Source organism: Hyaena hyaena, unplaced genomic scaffold (genome assembly GCF_003009895.1).
Source record: "Hyaena hyaena isolate Hyena2069 unplaced genomic scaffold, ASM300989v1 scaffold_945, whole genome shotgun sequence".
Classification (NCBI taxonomy): Eukaryota; Metazoa; Chordata; class Mammalia; order Carnivora; family Hyaenidae; genus Hyaena; species Hyaena hyaena.
In genome coordinates, this window is record NW_024081576.1 from 129864 (window position 1) to 152552 (window position 22689).

At 36.4% G+C, this 22689-nt stretch overlaps 1 protein-coding gene across 1 annotated transcript in view; it reads left to right on the forward strand.

Moving 5' to 3' along the window:
• Window positions 1-22689, forward strand: part of CNTN5 (contactin 5) — a 433859-nt gene that overhangs the window by 92256 nt on the left and 318914 nt on the right. Inside the window, exon 4 of the mRNA XM_039221110.1 lies at window positions 6837-6939. Coding sequence (XP_039077041.1) covers window positions 6837-6939 — 103 coding nt within the window. The remainder of the gene's footprint in view (window positions 1-6836; window positions 6940-22689) is intronic.

Consider the following 22689-nt stretch of genomic DNA (forward strand, 5'->3'; position numbering starts at 1 on the left):
TGATGCACATGGGTTGAGCCTTCAGATTATGGTGGAGAGAGATGCATATATTTCTCTAAATCACAGTGTCAAGAAAAGGAGAAGGAAAATATGTCTTAAAATTCAGTAATCAGTGGAAAGCAATTATAGTATGAGGCAGCCCGTTGATCAATTTTTTCTTGGTGCTTGGGAAACAGAACAAAATCTATTGGTCTCTCTGATTTTCAGAATATATGTAATAGTGATGAAAAATATCTTCTAATAATAAACCCTTCTAGGTCTTCTCAACCTCCTTAGATAAATACTATTCATAATGGTACATTTATTTGAAGATAACACAAATCATTTATTTCCTTCTGTCAAGAGATTCATCAGTCTCCTTATTTACATAACAATGATTCATCTTGAGAAACAAAAATTCAGGTAATATATACCTTTTGAAGAGAGAAAACAATATGTTGTCTATTTATGATTGTGAAATTGTTTCTTATCAGCTAGGACTCATTTTGGAATTGAAAAGATGACATCTGGACACTTTTCTAAATGATTAACATTTTCAAAGATCATAACTTTTAATTTATTTGAATACAGTAAGTAAAGAGGAACACATGAATATGGAACATATATTCCTTAACATACCTCTAGATTTCTAAATCATCTATAGTATTAACATTCTCATTGCACATAAGAAAATTGACCCAAAGAGGGTCTGTGATTACCTCAATGTTTTAATAGAGCCAGAACTGGGGTTGGGATTTACATCACTAATCTACAAATAACAAGTTGATATTCAATATGTTCCAAAAAGATGAGTACACTGATATGTGTCACACATAGCACAATGTCTATAGACACTGTGTGAAATATTTAGTCATTTCCTTTCTTTCCATCTCATCTTTGTCATTATCACTATTATTTATTGGTGTTGATGTTGCTGTTGTTGTTTATTTGGACTTTTATTTCCTTTCCAGGGCACTTACATAGCATAATACTTATATACTTATGTTCAAATTGCTAAAGACACTTAAAAAAAGATATTTACAAATGAAACATCTATTGAAACTCAAACACTATTAAAACACAGACTCTGTAGACCCACGTTCAAAGATTATTTATCACTAGCCTTGGAGTTGAAACATGTACAATGAAATTTTCGTACGTTTTCCAGATTTTTTTGGATGTCATTGGTTCTCTATATGCAACACACTTAAAGAAACAGTTTTAAATTACATTCCACTTATGGGAAACCACCCTAACTCTTTTCAAATAATTGGAATAAATAAGAAAATCAACAACCATGAAGACATAGAAGGAAAATAATGTTCTCTCAGCTGGAAGACCTTTGTAATTTGGGGTCGCCTTCTAATGACATGTAATTCTAATAGGGCAGCCTACTATCAAAGAAATGAAATGTATGGGGAAAGAGATGAAGACACAGTATAGTGTCTCCTGAGAGAAAAAAGCAAATAAATAAGTGAAAAAAAATAAAATGAAATAAAAATAAAGAAACTACCTTGAATAAAAAGATCAGGCAAATATTTTCATATTTAAATAGGTATCTTATAGGACTGTTTCTCTTTCCTTTTATCATCAAACCGTACCCACCAAAAGAAATTACAAGCTAAGCCTAACATATGACTTGAAATAATAAAAATTGAGGTTGAAATAAACCAAATATCCATGGCAGACAGTCAATGATTGATGGAGTACATGTGATTATGCCTGAATGGCTGTGACTGAAATACCTCAACAGAGTGATGTCAAGTAAATAGCTGTTAAAGACCTAAGGTCAGAAAATTCTTATTTTTGCTGTTCTGCCAACAGCATTCTATAGGACCTTCGGCCAATTACCTGACCTCTTTGACTCTTAACTCTCTCATCATTAAAAAAAAAGAGGGTAAATTACATATGCTAACATGTACTTTAGCTCTAACATAATTATCCCATGAAATGTAGGGCAAAACATAATTGCTGAATGTAATCAATTGTTAAAGAGCAAGACATATCTAAAGAGCTTTCTTATCTGTCCTTGTATCTTCACCATAAGAGTAAAATTAGAAAGAACCAGTTATATCTTATAGTGCAACTCAAATTAGATAATGTAATTTGAAGCTTCTTATTCAAATCTTTCAATTTTATATTTCATATCTAGTTGAGATATTAGCAAATATTTTGGGCCCTGGAGCTTAACAATGTCTTTGGCCACATGGGATAATTTGAGAAACAGCAGAAGACCCTACCTGGACAAAATCACTTCCCAACTACTCCAAAGACTTGAGTTATTCGGACTCTCTGAGTCATTCTTAAGGATTAAAGCTATAAAAGAATGTCTTCTTTGCAGTTCACAAATATTATGTGAAAAAGAAGAAAGATAATACATGGGTTTAGCTCCTATAAGCCAATAATGTCACCAATACTTTGATATTATTCAGAGGCAAATTCAGGTATTGAAGAGCCTGAAATGTGGTACAATTATGGAGCCCACTTTAATAAAAATTATAACAAAAGTTTTAGTAGAAAAATGGATTTTAAAGGGAATTTTTATATATGATGTGAAAAAAAAACTGATTACTACAGCTTTGGAGATCCAGGCTTCTTCTTTTTTTTTTTTTTTAGAGTTTTTAAAACAGTTTACTAAAAATAATCATGTAGAAATATTCTCTAATTTCAACCTCGATTTCATTGCCCCCCACCACCACACTTTGCATTCCTTGCTGGAGGCCGGCTCCGATAGGTCCAGGGGTCCCTGAAGGATGGACGGTGTCGGCAAGGGAGGGATGAGAGAGCCACTAGAATCTTTCTGGTCACCAGGCAGGCATCTCTGTTCTGGATGGGGAAGGCCCAATTGTTTGATGGAACAAAACATAAAAATCGAGCTATTTGTTGAGGACATACCTTTACCCCTTTTTTCGTTAGCATGTCCCATAATATATCTATAAAGAGTCTCCTTTCCTTAGACTCTTTATGGCCCATAACTTCTCAAAAACAGTTCTTTGCTTATCCACCAACTAACCCTATTTATCTAATGCAGGGGGGTCTGAGGTACCCTATGGTGGAATCTTTACCGTCCTGACTAATGAAATGAGAAAGGCATAGTTTAAAGAGATTACCTTCAGGTCCCTGTTCCGGGCGTCACTTGCTGGAGGCCAGCTCCAGCAGGTCCAGGAGTCCCTGAAGGATGGACGGTGTCAGCGAGGGAGGGATGAGAGCCACAAGAATCTTTCTGGTCACCAGGCAGGCATCTCTGCTCTGACTGGGGCTCAATTTATTTTATAATTAAGTGTTTGGGGGACGGCACAGAAGTGGCCTTCTGACAATTTCCTTAGACAATGATTTCTGATGACAAACTTCTTTGATATGTAAGAATTTCCCAGAACATAGATTTGTAGAAGACTCATGCATAACCTTTATCAATAGTGATTGAGGTAGGGGATTTAGATGCTTATCCTATGGGGAAGGAAGGTATCTTTAGCATACAAGACAATAAATAGGGTGAGGTTAGGGGTGCCTGGGTGGCTCAGTTGGTTAAGCGTCCGGCTTCCATTCAGTTCACGATCTCATGGTTAGTGGGTTCGAGATCCATGTCAGGCTCTGTGCTGACAGCCAGCTCAGAGCCTGGAGCCTCTTTCAGATTCTGTATCTCCCACTCTCTCTGACCCTCCCCTGCTCATGCCGTCTCTCTCTCTCTGTCTCTCAGAAATAAATAAAACATTAAAAAAATTTTAAAAATGGTGAAGTTAGTTCTTTGTGAGCAGGGGTCAATAGCTTGTTTGCTTAAGGGGAAGTATTAAGAAAAACAGGACTTTCAGGAAACACAATGTTTGCTCCCATAATCACAAAAGAAGTCCCTCAATAGGTTCCTTCACAGGGTGCAATCAGCATATTCAAGGCCAGAATAAGTCACTCCTAATACTGATCAACAAAGATGTCTTGGGGGTCGGTGCTCCAAGCAGAAACAATTGGCTGGGGGTGCATATCGGTCACTATCTGAGTGGCAAGTGTCCATGCAACTTACCTTAACCTCATAGGGAGTTCTTTCTCAACCTATGAGCTCAGAAATGGCTCCCAACAATTCCTTAGCAATTGCTAGTATTCACAGGGACCCATGTGAGTAAGGGTATTAAGTTTAATAAGCATCATGAGAAACCATGTATTACCAAATAATCAAATTAACAGGTAGACATAGAACAAGAATAATACAGAATCAATGTCAAGGGTGGATAGGGAGAACACAGGCTAAATTTAGGGACTGCTTCAGGCGGGCCAAAGGTAGACACTGAACAGGATGCTTGGGAGTCCTCTTATGGGAGCTTACAAGTAAGAAGGCCTTGAAGATAAGCTTCTGATTGAATACACTCAGCCAGGGATCACTAGCAGGTCAAATCATGCTATTCAGAAGGACATAGGAAAAAAAGATGTGAGGAAATAAAAGAAGTTGGAAAGTATTAGAGAAGGTGGTAGGAGAATAGGATAGAAAAGAAGTAGAAGAGGAAACAGTATTGAGAAAGAGATAGAGAAGAAGTGCTTACACATTCATTTTGATAAAACGAGACTAATCACTGAATTCACTTGCTATACATAAGGCTCTTGGTTCAGTGAACACTGGACTAGAAAGCAATCAAGGGAATCAAGCTATTTAAGTAAGACATTGCATTAATGGTAATTCTCTTTTCTTCCTTCAGTTTATAGATTAGAAAAATGAGACCCAAAAGTCACTGACCTATCAGAGATGGAACAGTCTAAATCATTAGCAGAGCCATGTCCAGAAGCCAATCTTTTTGGTGCAAATATCAGTGATATTTTGTCTATGATCGGTTTGCAAAAAGCTAGCAAAAAAAAAAAAAAAAGCAAACGTAATCTTGACCTCAGTGAATTTAAACAGTTTCCATCTAAAGTAGGCCACTTTCTTCCTTCAAGGCCCATATCAAATTAATAATAGATAGAAGAATGATAGATGATTAATAATAGACAGGTGATGATGATGAGGAGGAGGAGGAGGATAGATAGATAAGTAACAAATACATAAAAATTTTCTTTGCCAAAATTAACCTTTCCTCCCTTTGTACATCCAGTGCATCTTGCCTTTATATCTTCTATCACTTTTCTTACTCTGTCTAGTTTTCTTCTGTCTTGTCCTTTCTCATCTCACACACATACACAGGGGATTACACCCAGCACTATCTATACATGCACATGGACCTAGGTGTGCACACATGTGCATAAACACAAACATCCCCAAACACACATAAGCTGCTCAGCAAAAAAAAATTATAACTGTCTTCTCTGTGCTGCTTTATATACAAGTATCTCCTAAAATTTGAGGTAGGAAAGTAGCTCTTTGGCTGATTGAGAGCACTAGCACAGGAATTCACCAGGACTCAGCTAAGTTTTTGGTTAGGTGAACATTCTAACCAATCTCATAGCTTCAACTGCCACCTCTAAATGATGACATTAAATGTCTATCACTTGTCCAGAACACTCATTCCAAGCTTCATTCTCATTGTATTCTCTTGTCAGATTCTTTCTTCTGAATATCTGTCAGGTATCAAACTCAGTAATCCTAAAATGAAAGTCATCAGCTCTTCCACTGTAGCTATGTTCTTCCTTTCATTCACATCACCCAGCCCCAAAGCTGAAAGCCTTCATGTCATTATTGAAGAGACCCACACCCTTATCTCCAGCACGTCCCTCAAAGTGTGCTGAGCTCAATTTTTTGTTTTTTGTCTAGTGCCTCTTCTTCGCTCTCTCTCTCTCTCTCTCTCTCTCTCTCACACACACACACACACACACACACACACACACACACACTGTAATTCAAGTGTGGACCTTTATTCCTCTTTCTTACATTATTGAAATAATGTTATTGATGTACTGGTCTCTGCTCCAGTTTCAGTATATACATCTCAGCAAAATACCAGTCCCCTATTCAAACCCAAGTGGTCCAAATTATATACAGATTAAAGTCTGAATGTGTTACTTTGATCATCAAAGCCCTCTACTTTTTGTACTTCATATATATCTCCAATTTGCCCAGTATCATTTCTCTTCATATACAAAACATGCCAGAAAAACTGACATTCCTACTTCTGGTGGTTTTCCATCATTTTGTCTTTATTCTTACAGTTTCATTTGCTTTCTCTCCTATCTTTTCTCTACTTATTGAAATCCTAACTATTCTTATAAGTGCTTCAAATATACATAATAGTTTAAGGATATCTTGCTCATGGCACTCATCACTTCTTATCTTGATTTAAAATCATTTTTATTTATAACTCTTCTTCCATACTTGAGTATATGTTGTTTCATTCTCTAAGAATACACTTGCTAAGCACTGGGGGCACAGTCTATTGCTTATTTATCTTTATAATGACCACAATGTCTAGCAAAATGCTTGTATGTGATAGATATTCAATAAATATATGTCAGTGGCTAGCATAGCTGCCTTCCAATAAATATATGTTGATTTAATGAATAAGCATTTATATGTCAATGATAAAGAAAGCTTTTACTTATTTAGAAAAAAACACAATTATTTATCATGGGAAATATTCATAGTTATTTATTTCCCCTGGAATATAATCAGTAACTAAATTGGCTGTGTTGATTAACATTTCCAATAATTATTATTTGAAATGGTATTGAATATACATGATATCCAATCCTTAAAGGAAGACTAGGATTTCAGACTGAGTCAAAGTGTATTCTTAGTTCTTCTTACTTCAATGCATCAAAAATTTAGCAGTCATCAAACAGACATTAACAACCAAACCACAGTGCTTTTCAATGTAACATTTCCAGAACTGGAAGGAAATTGGTGACATTCATTTTATGCTTAAAGAATGCTCTTTATTTCCCAGGTGTGATGGGAGAATATGAGCCGAAAATTGAGGTCCATTTTCCTTTCATGGTTACAGCTGCTAAGGGAACAACTGTTAAGATGGAATGTTTTGCACTTGGCAAGTAAGTACATATTCTTCCATATTTAGATACAATTGTTTATTAAAATGTGATATATCTTATTTTTGGATCACTTATTTTCTGAGATTTCATTTTCCCGGAAGCTCCTTGGTAGCTATTCATTAAAACAAACAAACAAACAAAAAAACAATAGGCAAACACTTAAAAAAAGAAACAGGAAGATGGGAATTGATGAAGTAACCAATTATAATTATCTTTCTAGTGATTTCTATGAACAGTAATGTATATAGTTTTTCTATTTTAACATAAAGGAAACTTCTCTATGTAAAAAAGAAGAGCTTCATGTCTCTTTGCCCATATGTCTTAAATTTCCAATGTCATTCTTAAATATCATTCAACAATGATATACATAAAACATGGATAAAAAGATAAGGTGTTATCTGCTGTTCATGCATAGGATATAGATTCTGATAAGATATAATGAGACAACAGTATAAAAATCATAATGATAATAGTTATAGTGAGCCAATTGATTACTTTCGTATTCTCTGAAAGAATGATACCATGATAGCACCAGCTGTCAATATGTACAGCATGCAATCATTCCCCAAATGAGAAAGATGATTTATATCACACTATAATGACTGCTAGAGTTAATGATTCTATTTCTGAGGGTTTAAATCCTATGATATATATAATCACTTGTCAATGATGTTTATAAAGGAGTATTGAGCATAGAGGCAGGAGTGAGATTTTGATTATATTTGATTAGAACATTATGATTTATTTTAAACAGAGTGTTGTTTGGTTTTTTTCTTAGGGTGGTAAGACCTCAGGGTCCTTTCTAGACTCTATAATTATAATTTGCATAAATGCATCTCTATCAGAGTTACTAATCATTTAACTTCAGTTGTGGTGAGTTAGCTCCCAAAACATAGCTATAAAGCACTTGGAGATAAACCATGCTATATAAATTTGCTTAAAGTAGGTTTAGAGTATGGATGAGAAAAATATTAGTAAATATGAAAAATTCAGCTAATAAGAAGAGGTTTAAGGAATGAACATAGTGAAAATCATGTTTTTTTTTTAAATTTAAAATGGTTTGAAATAACATACACACATGTATTTCTATTTAAATCTAAGTAAAAGCATTATAATAATAGACTAAAAACAAAATAAATTGTCATGTGGTCCATTTTTAAGCAAAATATGCCTATAAGTGAAAATATATTTTAAGAACTTAAAATTCATCTAGGAGGAATTTGGGCTGATATCTGAGAAAGGTTTCCAAACCCAAGGATATTAGTTAAATGCACATGATTAAATCAACCAGAAAAGTTCTTGGTTTTTACTATTGACCCATACTGAGGTGTCAAGTATGCCTGAAAGTGTCCTGAGTAATCAGCATGATTCTGATAAATATAAAAATAATATGTTTTGGCTTAATGCCAAAGGTTTTAGTATATCTTGCAGTTAAATAATTCTTTTTTATTCCTGCAGTTAAATAATTCTCTTTTTTCCTGCAGTTAAGTAATTCTTAAATGCCATAATTTGCATTAAAACTACAAACAAAGGAAGGTCATATTGTAAAACAAATTACAGAAATGGATTTATAGAGAAAAAAAAACAATTTGGGGTATTTCCCCAGGCAGGCTTATTTAATAAGTTAGATGTGCTTGCTTTGGAATTCTTAAAATATGTTTAGTAAATTGATCCTTAAAGTCCCTTTCATTCTAGGTGGAATCCAACAGTGAAATTGTTATTTTTATACTTTATTTTCTTCATCTTTTCCACTCCTATGTTACTTCTTCTCTCCATCTCCCCCCAACATAAGTAAACAAAAGGGAAGATAAAGACACACAGCCTGTCAAGAACGTCTGTTGCTCACTTGATATCCTTTTTATGAAGTGTCATAATTATGAAAAAAAAAAAAGCATGCTATGAAGAGATCTACCTCTACCTAAAGATTAACCTACCATGAATGAAAGTAAACCAAATTTAAAAGTAACATCTCTACATGTGTTAATTCTTTTAAAACACTTTTTTAATGTTAATTTTGGAAACACTTTTTTTTAAACATGTTTATTTTTTTTTTTTTTGAGAGAGAGAGAGAGATGGCCTAAGCAGGGGTGAGGGGCAGAGAGGGAACAGAGGGCTCCTTGCTGACAGGAGAGAGCCTAATGTTAAGCTCAAACCCAGAAACCTTGAGCCACCCAGGCACCCCACATATTTAAAATCTTTTAGAGTACATAATCATATGATATGGATCCTTATTGCATCCCACCATAATCCCAGCAATTTCAAATTAATACCTGAGCATCTACTCAGCTTTCACAGCCCACTAGAGCTTAGCATCTTAACAAGGACATGATTCTCTGTTGGATTTTTGCCTGTCCAAGCACTTTATTATCTATCACTAGATACTGATCAGGACATTGCCACTCAAGCTGATATCCCCTCTCAGTCTGTTCACATAGTGTTTTAGCCAAATGTTCCTCAAGGGGCATTAGAACCAAATTCTGGCCTAGAGGATACCAAGCTCTTTGTTATCTCTTGGCCTTTACACTAGCTGTTCCCTCTATAGGAAACACTCTTCCCAGTTCTTTCCATGTTAGCTCCCACTTATCCTCTGGCCTCAACTTAAATATCACCCTCTAAAGAGGAAAGTTGATTACTTTATGTAACTGGCACTCATTATTCTCTATCTAAATATTTGGGATATTTTTCATCATAATCCTACATCATAATGTAACAGTCTTACATTATTTACATATGAGTTTCTCTAATTTCCCCACTGGGTCAGTCAGAAATCTAAGTGGAAACAGGATCCAACTCATATGGTTCAAAAGAGTTTACTAAAGGCACAAGTTGAGTATCTATGAGCAAGTTTAAAGGAACCAAAATAAGAAACGGAGGCATTTGTAGACTAGTGATAATAAGAAGTCATTCCCACCCTTAAGCCAGAATGAACAAGGAGTAGGAGATAATAATGTCACCAAAACCAGAAAGAGCTGGAGATATGGAGTGGGCTCTGGTTCCCAAAGCAACTATAGACACTGTAGCCATGAAGAAATGCATTAAAAGAACACAGCTGAGGAAAGGATCAGGAAATTCATACCCTTATTTCTTTTTCTTCATGCTGCCTCATCTCCTCTGATGACTCCCATGACTAAAGGCAACCAGAAGCCTGTTTGCAAGCCCAGAGGATACTGCTGGCAGTACACAACGCAAGGAAGAGAATCTGGGGGAAGAAGAAGATGACAGATAAGGGAGGCAAACAGAATAAGTTTTAGACTCCATGAGGGCAGGAGTCATGATTACATTCTTTACTCATTCCTAGTGACTACCACAGTGCTTAGCACATAATAACACTCAGGAAATATTTGTTGAAGGAATGAATAAACTCAGAAAGATTGTGTCTACTTAATACAATTCAGCTCTTTATTAGTAAAAAATAATAAATAATAAATAGCTTTTTATGCATAAAACCTTTTGACAAACTCTCAATCTTCCCCCAAAATCCACCTACATTCAATCCACACCTCTACCTCTTGCCCTCTCATCTTTTCCCATTTATGTTCACATTTACACTTATATTTTTGTCCCCACTTTTTCCTGCTCATTCTTACCTCACTCCATCAGTATCTCTCTTAGGCCCACACTTTCTCTGTCTCATTTTATTTTATTTTCAAAGCTTATTATCATGTCCAAATCATACTTACTATTTTTTAAAAAATGATCTCAAAATCTTTCTTTTATATATTAATTCTTAGGAAGAGTTTGGTTGTTTCATTTGAGGGATAGAATAAGGTTAAGAATGAGGGAGATTTATCAAAGAAGACAATCTAGAAAGGCTATTGACTGCATGATTCCAACTATATGACATTCTGGAGAAGGTAAAACTATGGGGACAGTAAAAAATATCAGTATTGCCAGAGTTAGGGGAAAAAAGGAATGACTAGATGAAGCACAGAGGACTTTTGGGGTAATAAACCTATTCTGTGTGATACTATAATGTTGGATACATGTCATTATGTATTTGTCAAAACCCATAAGATAAACCAAGAGTGAACCCTAATGTACATTATCATCTTTGTTTGATAATAATTTGTCATTAGAGCTTCATTAACTGTAATGCTTGTACCACTTTGATGAGGGGTGTTGATAGTAGCAGAGGCTGTTGGGTATATGGAACAGCAAGTATATTGTAACTCTCTGTACTTTCTGCTCCATTATGCTGTGAACCTAAACTGCACTTAAAAAGTAAAGTTTATTTTTAAAAAATAATTTAAAAATAAATTATAAAATAAATAAATACCAGGATGAAGGACATAATAAAATATATATGTCACATATTTGATGCAATAATGGCTTGAAGGACAAACAAGATCACAAGCAAAAATTTTACTGTTCTTACCTCTGCCTCCTCTCACCCTTACTGGAGCAACCCATGCTTCCTACCAGAAATCACTATTTTTATCATGCCATTCATTAAATTCAATGCTTTCCTAGATACTCCTCTCTCAAGGAAAAATAATTAGTTCATTAATGCAAAGGAGCCAAAAAGCAAGAGGTATATACTTGCGTACCTCATTTGGTAAAACCACATGGACTAAAGTACCTTGAAAGGACCTAAAACTGAGTATAAGTCTGAAGGTTGCAAGAAATAACTATGTGCCAGATACTGTACTAATTTCCAAGGATTTCCATAGTCCCAGTTCTCATTCTATCATCATACATTTAGCTAGACTTAGCATCAGACTATTTGGAGTCCAGTCTGTCATTACATAAGCAACAATATACATCTTGGCCAAAGTGTCTTCCCACAGTCAATTTTTATCTTTAGAGGGTTATCTTGCCCATTGGTTTTGTTCCAGCTTTAAACTGAGACTTAAAGACAATAAAGACAGATTCCACCTCTTGAATTTTCTCTGACCCATGACATCATCTCATGAATATCATAAGCTATACTGGGAATTTCTTTGATTGTTAAAAAACTTTCAAAACATGTCAGAATACTGTTCCATGGCTCACAAACTACATTTTTATTCACCTTGAAAAGTAAGTACATTTATTTCTATGTAACCTGTTTATAAAGGTATTCAGTTCTTATAAGTCAGAGGATGTAAATTAATGAAGCCATAGTTTCACAGATCATTTAAAAATATATAAGCTGATATTTTTAAGTATTTTTAAAGAAAAACAGCAGAATAAAAATGATTTTAGGTTATTGAATTTCGCTATCTCATAGCATCACACAAGTTCACCAATCTGCCTAATTTGAAGTTAAATACAAAGTCAATAGGAAAGCAATAAGCTGCAAGTTTTCTTCTAATGAAATCTCTATTTAAATCTGCATTTAGCAAATATCAGATGGTTTCTCTATATGCTGCTGCAACAGAATACAACATGGGAATAAGTAATACTTGTAGAAATCTTCCTACAAATAGAATTATACAACATTGAGTACAGAACACATGGGTGAAGTGACTGTGACACACTCTGTTTAGTATTGGTCAATTCTGCAAAGATAGAATTTCTCCATAAAAATGGGAAATGCTTAAAAAAGATCCATAGGGAAACAAAGGTATGTAAAGGCCTGGGAAAAACTGACAAGTTTAAAAAAAAAGATGGGATTTAATTATTTTTGGAAACAAAAGGGCTTTTTCAGACATATGGAACAATATTATCAGGAGATTGCTCATAAACTGCTCTACAGTTTCAACAAGTTTGGGAGGGCTTGAAATTCCAACAGTTGGGGATTAAACTGGCAGAATTAGATTGGGTCTAACACAGAAGTTTGTGTCAAAAAATAGTTGTTACAAGGAAAATGGTTATCAGCAGAAGCAGTAGAAACTCTCCCCACATTGCTGGAAGAGTATACTATCCATTTGTCTTCTAATAATCTGGATGGAATGTTTCCTGAAAAGAAAGAAATGGTCTGGGTCAGACTTGGAAATGAATATTGTAAAATAAACGTTCTCTTTTGCTGCCTACTCCTCGAGGAGAAGTCTATAGTCAGGCAGGCTTAATTAGCTGCCTTTGTTAACTACATTATTACATAATATTTTAAAGTAGCATATGCAGGAAGTAGAAATGAAGAGTGTTGCCTTTTCTTGATCAGCATTCAGCTCAGAGATGTTAGTTAGGTGAAAAGGGGTGTCGTTTATATTTCCCAGCTCTGCTTTAAACACTGAACACAATACTCTTGAAAGGAAATGAGAGATAAGAGATCAAAAGACAATGCAAGTAAAAAATTCCATAGATCCCTAGTTAATACTTCATTTCAGTGGTAATTTTGTGGAAATCTGGTCTGGATCACTGGCAGAAGAACCAAGTGGTGCTCAGAGATCTTGGAAGAGAGGAGGTTTATTTTACACCGGTGGGGCTCAGAGATCATTTTCCAGAGGTCTGAGCCCAGAACAAAGGTGGTCATTTGCTTATAAAGTTAAAAGAAGCCCACCCATACCAGCAGAGGTGTTTAAAGCTGATTAGATGTATAGGGGTAGGGTGACCTGGGGTCATCACTATGCAGAGGTAGGGAAAGGAAGTGGGTGTGGAGAGCACCTGGCCTGGGCAGTTTGGTCAGTTCACCATTATGACCTGTATGACCTCAAGGTGTTTTCCTTCATTTTCTCCACTGGTCCTCTCAAATTTGATTGAAAGTTGGTGGTATTTTCAACTGGTCATGTTCAGTTTTTAAGTCTCATCTATATAACTTGTTAACTAGGTAACACAGAGTAAAATGAAAACCTTTAAGTACGGGGCATTAGTAACTGCAGAAAGCAGCTATCATCTTTAGGGTTGTGGGGAAAACCAAGAATAGCTGAAATTACTTAAAGCTGGATGCTCAGAGTTTCCCATCTTGTTTTCATTTGTCAGCCCTCACATCACAAAACAGAGTAAGAAGGGTGAAACTGACACAGGTTCCACTTTACATTTTCTATTTTTTTAAATGTTTTATTTATTTTTGAAAGAGAGAGACAGCAGGAGCAGGGGAGGGTCAGAGAGAGAGACACACAGAACCCAAAGACAGTCTCCAGGCTCTGAGCTCGCTGTCAGCACAGCGCCCGATGCAGGGCTCCAACCCATGAATGGTGAGATCATGACCTGAGCTGAAATCAGATGCTCAACCTGTTATGCCCAGATCATGATCTCCCCAAAATCCCAAGACCACCAAGTAGTCCGAGTCACGTATGCAAAAGCAAAGGGCATTAATTCCGGCTTAAGCTCGGGCTCCCAGACCTCACCAACGCAGTGGATCTGTGCTGACAGCCCCGAACAAAGGAAGGTAGGGTTTTTATGGGGTTTGTGATGGGGGAGTTACAGAAGTTGTGGCAGGAGAACAGTGATCCAATCATAATTATTCAACATTATTGACAGCGGGTTTAACCGTACACACTGTCTAGAGTATTCGTTACTTTGGACGGGATCCAGTTACAACGTTTAGAGTACCTTTAAATTCAACCAATCACAGAGTGAGCCTAGGGTCTTGTTCGGCGACTAACGGATTAACTTTAACATTTGGTAACAGGGTCCTATCTATAGTTTCTATCTCTAGGCCTCTCCCTTAGTAATGTGGAGGGTGGTCGCTGGCCTTTCCTGACTGGGTGTTGCAAGGGTGGTTTCTCCTGCCTTGAGCAATGTATAACTACCTGATAGTTTCAGGGAAGCTGAAACTCAGGCCTTCTAGTTTAGAGGGGAAACTTAAAGCCTGTCATGGAGTCAGTTTGGTTTAGACGTTTAGACTTGTGTCCTTACAAACCGAGTTAGCCACCCAGGCGCCCCTCCATTTTACATTTTCAAACTTATCTCTGCCTCTTAATCAACCACGCTCTCTTCCTATACCTCATCCATACATATTTTTCCATTTCTGTGGTCCTGTAACTCACATCTGCCAGTCTAAAGTATCCTGCCCTCACAATCCTATTCAGTCTTCAAAACAGGTCAAATGTCACTTCTCTGCTAAATCCTGCCTACTTTACTTGAGATTCAATCTCTTACCATCGGAACTGTATGACCACCCATATTTCACCATTTAAAGTGCCTTATGGGGTCAGCTGTGTATATCTGTCTTCTTTATCGTGCTAAAGTTTTGGATCCCTAAAGTATTTTCATATGCAGTAGATGCTGACTATATTTACTGAATTTAATTCACGTATGAGAAATGTGGCCAATATTTTGTAACAGTAAGTATGTTAGTGCCTTGGTTTAGTCAGACAGAAGTCTCCGGATGCCTTTCCTGTGTCTTGGTTCTGAAAATTCTGACCATATTACATTAGCTACAGTTTTCTGACAGATTTCATTTCACCATGTGACCTTTTGTGGACCCCCAAAAGATCACTAGATATGTCACATAGCTACCAACAACAAAGAAGTAAAATTTGGTTACTGATGCTTAAATGACCCTGTGCACCCCACAGGCCCAAGGGCAAACTTGGGGTTATTCTGTAATAAAAAAGCCATATAACATAAAGCAACATCAGTTTATCTGCTATGACAACCATACAAGCTAAGAGTGTTACAGGGAGATCTTTTCTTTCTTTCATTTTTTTAACTTTACATGTTCCTTATCTTGCTTTTGCAGCCATTAACACACAATCAGATCAGTTGTGCTCAGAAGGCCTTGAACCAGTTACTGTAATAATTATGTGAATGACCTTTCCAAGGCTCATCTGAAACCTGGTAGTGAAGTGGGAGGGGAGAACACATTCAATTTCCTGCCCTTCTTAGTTCTTATCTCTCTTTCAGATAGCATTTATAAACCGTCTTTTGTTATACTCCATCAAATGTCTATTAGGAAACCAGGATATTAAGTGATTTTTTTCTCTTTTTATACATTTATTGCAAATAAGAAAGCACCAGTTATCAATCAATTGATAAAGTCCTTTTTGCTGTAGTTTATGTTTTCTTTTTCTTAGTCCTTACTTGTCTCAAATAGATGCTCTTGTGTCCCACTGTAACTGTGAGAATGACAAATATTCCCCTGAGACTTCCCCTGACCGACAACTGGCAAGTGTTTCTGAAAGAACTTACTCTTCAGTTACAGATTGATAATTTATTAATACTGTTTATTTGGAACTGCCAGTCACTAGGGGCAATAGGAATTAAAAATAAATTAGAGTTGGTAGTATTTGTCTATCAAACGAAAATCAAATTATTTAATCATTAGATTGACAGAAGATTTGGGGATGAGAGTTAGTCATTGTGTCTAGGAATTAGTAAATGTTTAGCTATCATAAGACAGTGGTAAATTATGGAGTGAAGAAAATTAGCTTTCTGAGCTATTGACTGCTTCTGCATTATGTAGACCAAGGATGCATCCTCATTTCAGGTGGTACGCAAAGAAGATATGTGCTGAAAGAATCTTTTTTTTATAAAAGATTATTTATTTTTGAGAGTCAGAGACAGAGAGACAGAAACAGAGATGGAGCATGAGCAGGGGAGGGACAGAGAGAGGGAGACAAAGAACCCAGAGCAGGCTCCAGGCTCTGAGCTGTCAGCAGAGCCCAAACTCAGGAATTATAAGATCATGAGCTGAGCTGAAGTCACACCTCCAACCCACTGAGCCAGTGGCACCCCTGTGTTGAAAGAATCTTAAAGATCATACAGCCCACTTCACAGGAAAGGATTAGACCAACACTTGTGGACTTGCTGGCCAGGCTAATAGTTTATGCTTCATTTGGTGCTCTTTATATGTTCAGTATCCTTCCACAGTGTCAAGTATGTGTTTTGGGTACTTATTTACTTCTTCATTCAAAAGCGTCAACTATTTCTAGGCAAAAAGAACCAGTAATTTGCATAATTATTTACCTTTGGAGTTACAGTTAGCTGGCATCATATTTCTAACTTTTCCAGGGAAAACTTAGGCCTAGTTAATTTGCCTCAGTGGAAAAACCACATATTTGTTCAAGCTTCACAGCTACAAGCTATAGAAGGCAGAATCAGGTTCTAAAACAAAATGCTCTTCTCAATATACCATACCAATTTTTACTAAGAGTAATTACCACTTTACTATAGCAAATATTTTTCTGAATGCACTTAAGTATTTCAATGATCAAGAATTGGGAATATTACTATGCAGGACAAGCTGCCTGCCAACGGCATAAAGCAGAAGATAATCCCAAAATGGCTGAGATTTTTACTTGAATTAGTGTAGGGTCATCCAACAGCTTTATTATGGGTGAATCTTCCTGGAGTTTTCATAGAATAACCTCTTCTACTGGATGTTGACTGTGGGATGAAAAACTGGTTAGCTGTTAAAATTCATAGATTATAAAGAATTGATACATCCATTAAAGGACTTGGAAAACACACCCCAAAAAATTCACCAAATACATAATATTGATATCTGAGTGAGACTTTAGTGGGGCAAAAGTAGAAGAAATTTTCACCAAAAAGTTGTCCAAAATCTCAGCATACTTAACACTGACCTTGTATCTCATACTAGATAGTTTCCATATCTCATTTAAATTCTAACCACATCTCTGGCATGTTTGCTCAATGGATTAAAAACAGGAGTAAATTTAGGCAGATTTGTTATCCTCCTGAGCTCAGTTTCCCTATTTAAAACTCTTTCAGTGTATATTTCTGTAAGTTTTATGTAATCAATTACCCCAAATTCCCACTGAATGTTCTACTAGAAATTTAAATTTTGTGTTCAATGATTATCTCTTTAAATAGTAATTTTAATACCCATAATAATACTGCTTTTTAAAAAAATTAATGTTTTTATTTATTTCTAAGACAGAGACAGACAGTGTGAGCAGGGGAGGGTCAGAGACAGAGGGAGATACAGAATCCAAAGCAGGCTCCAGGCTCTGAGCTGTTTGTCAGCACAGAGCCCGACGCGGGGCTCAACCCCATGAACCGTGAGATCATGACCTGAGCCAAAGTCGGACACTTAACTGACTAAGCCACCCAGGCGCCCCCCATAATACTACTTTTAAAGTATATTTATGTCAGAGCAAAAGTGCTATAGTCTCTGTATTTGAGATATTCTGGCTGATATGTTTGAGAATACTTAATTTTTAAAGCTGTCACAGTAAGTAGATTCTAAAATGTGGTAAGTGTCTTACTGATACATTGTACTATGCACTGAGTCTATCTAGTGTAAATTTATTCTTGCCATATTGGTATTGTTTGACTAACGGCAGCATCAAAATTTGTCCCCTAGATAAAAGTGAATTTAGAATATTAAGATGTTTTCATATGTAATACTCAGAATGATTTGATGTTAAGTTGGAAATTTAGATACAAGTATTGGTAATATGCATACCATTAGTATTTATATGTTTTTACATTTTGCATTTTTCATTTAAATAACTGTGAATGTCATGATCATATATGATTTGCTAATATGATATTCCTTCCTTGACAAGTCTCTCTCCCTAACGTTAGTAGACAAGTATCCCCCTGTCAAGCATCACCATTGTCCTCCTCAAACCTTCTGTCCCAATCTCTCAGCCACTTAAAATTCCTCAATTCCAGTTCTTCCTTCCAATTCTATCTGCCAAAACCATAAAGTCTGTTATTAACCAAGGCAATTTGGCTCTCTTACTTCTGTTACAAAGTAGATTAGAGACATCCTTTAAAAAATTCACTACACTGATGTTCTAACAGTTTGGGGAATTTCTCCAAGTGCTGCTTTCTGTCAAGCTCTGCAAAGAGCACTTTATCATTTCTTTTTCTGCAGTTCCCAGGGATTTACTCCTGGTTTTCATATCGTTTTCTATCCCATTCAACCTGATACTTCTTCTGAACTTTTAATTTGGTTACTGATTCCAACTTCAACTCTTAATTTATTCCACTTGAGGTGTTTTAGTTCATTTTTTCACAGTCAATAGGTCCAGACTGGGTTCCTAGAACTCCAACTCACATACAGCTACTATACCCAGCCCTCATCTATCTACATAAGTAGTCTTCACTGACACTGAAGGTGACCCCAGAGGCAGTTAATCAAAGTATAAATTGTTAAATTTTCTTTCACTCTTTCTTCCTTTTCATCGTCATCTGTGTAATCACCGTGTCTTAAATTCATTCCCACTTAGTTGGGACAAAGCAAACATTCATTTACTGAATTAAATCATCATTGTTATAATAGACATATGTGTATGCTCACAGAGAAGCAAAAATAAAAGAACCTATTAAGGAATTCTAAGTTTGAGACCACATATGCCCAAGCACATAGATTATAAAACTAAAAGTGGCCCTATTAAGCTGCATGCAGAGAATGGTTTCACTTTGGTGCAGTCTCATGCAATCATTTATAGTCCTGTATCCCCACTTTTCAGAAACACAATCTCTGCAGTTGATACATGAGTTCCAGCATGTTTGAGTTTTCCTAACAAAGTCACTCTGATTAATTAGAAAAAAAAAAAAACTGTGGTAATTTGCTAGTAACTAGGACTGGTTTTCTGTAGAAATAAATAATGCCCTCAGTAGAAACATGACTAACTAGAAAGCTGACGGCCTCTAAGCAAAGTTAGAAAGAACAAAGAGAGTGGACTTCCCCATGGGCTGTAACTCTCAAGCCACTGTAAATTGATTGTGGATTGTCCTTTTCTTCTCAGAATATGACTGTATTTATGGCACTTATCAATAAGATTAAAAACAGCTCTGAGTAGTGTTAGGGAGAAAATAATTTTATTATTACTTTTATTATTATTTTCTACATTTCCAATACACATTATTAATTAAAAATACAAAGCTTTTATAATACAAAATCTATTAGTTTTTTCTTTTATAGTTTGTCAATTTGGTTTCCATATGACAACCAGTACTTATCCCAACAAGTGCCCTCCTGCATGCCCATCACCCCCCATCCCCTCTACCCCACCCGCATCAACCCTCAGTTTGTTCTCAGTATTTGAGTCTCTTATGGTTTGCCTCCCTCGCTATCCTTAACTATTTTTCCCCTTGTCCTCTCCCATGGTCCTCTGTGAAGTTTCTCCTTTTCCACATGAGTGAAAATATATGATATCTGTCCTTCTCTGCCTGACTTATTTCACTTAGCATAATACCCTCAAGTTCCATCCAAGTTGCTAGAAATGGCCCGATTTCATTCTTTCTCATTACCATGTAGTATTCCAGTGTATAGATAAACCACATCTTCTTGATCCATTCATCAGTTGATGGACACTTAGGCTCTTTCCATGATCTAGCTATTGTTGAAAGTACTGCTATGGACATTGGGGTACATGTGCCCCTAAGCATCAGCACTTCTGTATCCCTTGGGTAAATTCCTAGCAGTGCTATTGCTGGGTCATAGGGGAGTTCTATTGTTAATTTTTTGAGGAACCTCCACCGTGTTTGCCAGAGGGGCTGCACTAGTTTACTTCACACCAACAGTGTAGGAGGGTGCCCGTTTCTCCACATCCTCGCCAGCATCTAGAGTCTCCTAATTTGTTCCTTGTAGCCACTCTGACTGGCATGAGGTGATATCTCAGTGTGGTTTTGATTTGTATTTCCCTGATAGTGAGTGACATTGAGCATCACTTCATGTGTCTGTTGTCCATCTGGATGTCCTCTTTGGAGAAGTGTCTGTTCATGTCTTCTGCCCATTTCTTCACTGGATTATTTGTTTTTAAGGTGTGGAGTTTGGTGAGTTCCTTATAGATTTTGGATAATAACCCTTTATCTGATATGTCATTTGCAGCTATCTTTTCCCATTCTGTCAGTTGTCTATTAGTTTTATTGATTGTTTCCTTTGCCATGCAGAAGCTTTTCATCTTGATGAGGTCTCAATAGTTTATTTTTGCTCTTGATTCTCTTGCTTTTGAGGATGTGTCAGGTAAGAAATTGCTGTGGCTGATGTTAAGGAGATTGTTTCCTACTTCCTCCTCTAGGGTTTTGATTGTTTCCTGTCTCACATTCAGGTTCTTTATCCATTTTGAGTTTATTTTTGTGCATGGTGTGAGAAAATGATCTAGTTTCATTCTTCTGCATGTTGCTGTCCAATTCGCCCCCAGCACCGTCTTTTAAAGAGGCTGTCTTTTTTCCATTGGATACCTTTTCCTGCTTTGTCTTAGAATAGTTGGCCATACATTTGTGGGTCCACTTCTGTGTTCTCTATTCTATTCCATTGGTCTATGTGCCTGTTTTTGTGCCAATATCATACTGTCTTGATGATTAGTTTTGTAGTGAAGGCTAAAGTCTTGGATGGTGATGCCTCCCGTTTTGGTTTTCTTCTTCAGTATTACTTTGGCTACTCAGGGTCTTTTGTGGTTTCATACAAATTTTATGATAGTTTGTTCTACCTTTGAGAAGAATGCTGGTGCAATTTTTATTGAGATTGCATTGAATGTGTAGGTTGCTTTGGGTAGTATTTACATTTTATTTTATTTTGTTATTTTTAAAATTTTAAAACATTTAGGGGCACCTGGATGACTTAGTCGGTTAAGCGTCCGACTTTCGCTTAGGTCATGATCTCACGGTTAGTGGGTTCCAGCCCCGCGACGGGCTCTGTGCTGACTGCCAGCTCGGAGCCTGGAGCCTATTTCAGAGTCTGTATCTCCCTCTCTCTCTGACCCTCCGCTGCTCACGCTGTCTCTCTCTCTCTCTCTCCTAGAAATAAATAAAATATCTAAAAAAAATTTTTTTTAAACATTTATTTGTTTTTGAGAGACAGAGAGAGGCAGAGCATGACCAGCAGAAGGGCAGAGAGAGAGGGAGACAGAGAATCTGAAGCAAGCTCCAGACTGAGCTGTTTGTCAGCACAGAGCCTGATGTAGGGCCCAAACTCACAAACAATGAGATCATGACCTGAGCCAAAGCTGGATGCTCAACCGACTGAGCCACCCAGGTGCCTCCCTAGTTTTCATTTATCCCTGCAATAATATTTATTGGAAAACAGTTTACTGTGTATTCTTCGTTTCTATGTGTGAATCTAATAGTATTATTTTTTTATTTATTTAAAATTTTTTTTATAGTTTATTTGTTGTTGAGACAGAGAGAGACAGAGCATGAGTGGGGGAGAGGCAGAAAGAGAGACACGGAATCCGTAGCAGGCTCCAGGGTCTGAGCTGTCAGCACAGAGCCCGACGTGGGGCTCAAACGCAATAACGGTGAGATCGTGACCTGAGGCAAAGTCAAACGCTTAACCCACTGAGCCACACAGGTGCCCCTAATAGTATTTTTTTTTAAATATACAATTAAATGAAATGTATCTGCATGCACAATGTGTAATCAAAGTTGTCCTGAATTGTCTTATAGCTCAGGCATTGTTGTTATAGACAAATGATTTTATGATTCTTCATTCTATCCAAGCATTTTCTATTTCGTATGAAAGGGAAGTTAAGGGTTTCATTCTATTTTGATTTGATGCTTTTTGCATTTATTGTTCCTAGCTGTGTGGTTGATTTTCAATGGTGCAGTCACATGTACATGTCAGGATTTGGTGCAATTAGATTTAATATATTGCTTGTACATGTGAAACATGTGTGTAAGTGTGTGCATGTATGTCTATGTAAGTGAATAAAGGATTAAACCCACAGAAAGGATACCTCAAGACAGAAAATGTTAAGACATAAACTAGACATCTGTCATCCTGTTTTTTCTTCCTTTTATTTGTAAAACAATATAACAACACCTACCTACTGTTCCTGTCATTGTTTTTGTTGGTAGCTATATGGTGCAGAGGAGTTTTATGTCAAGGCTTTATAATAATATTTTTTATTCTGAAAAATAATTTTAGTTGATATCCAATAGCTACAAAAATAATACTCAATGTAGACATGTGCCAGCTACTATTATTGTACAAAAGGCAAATGATAAGTACTTTGGGTCATTTCT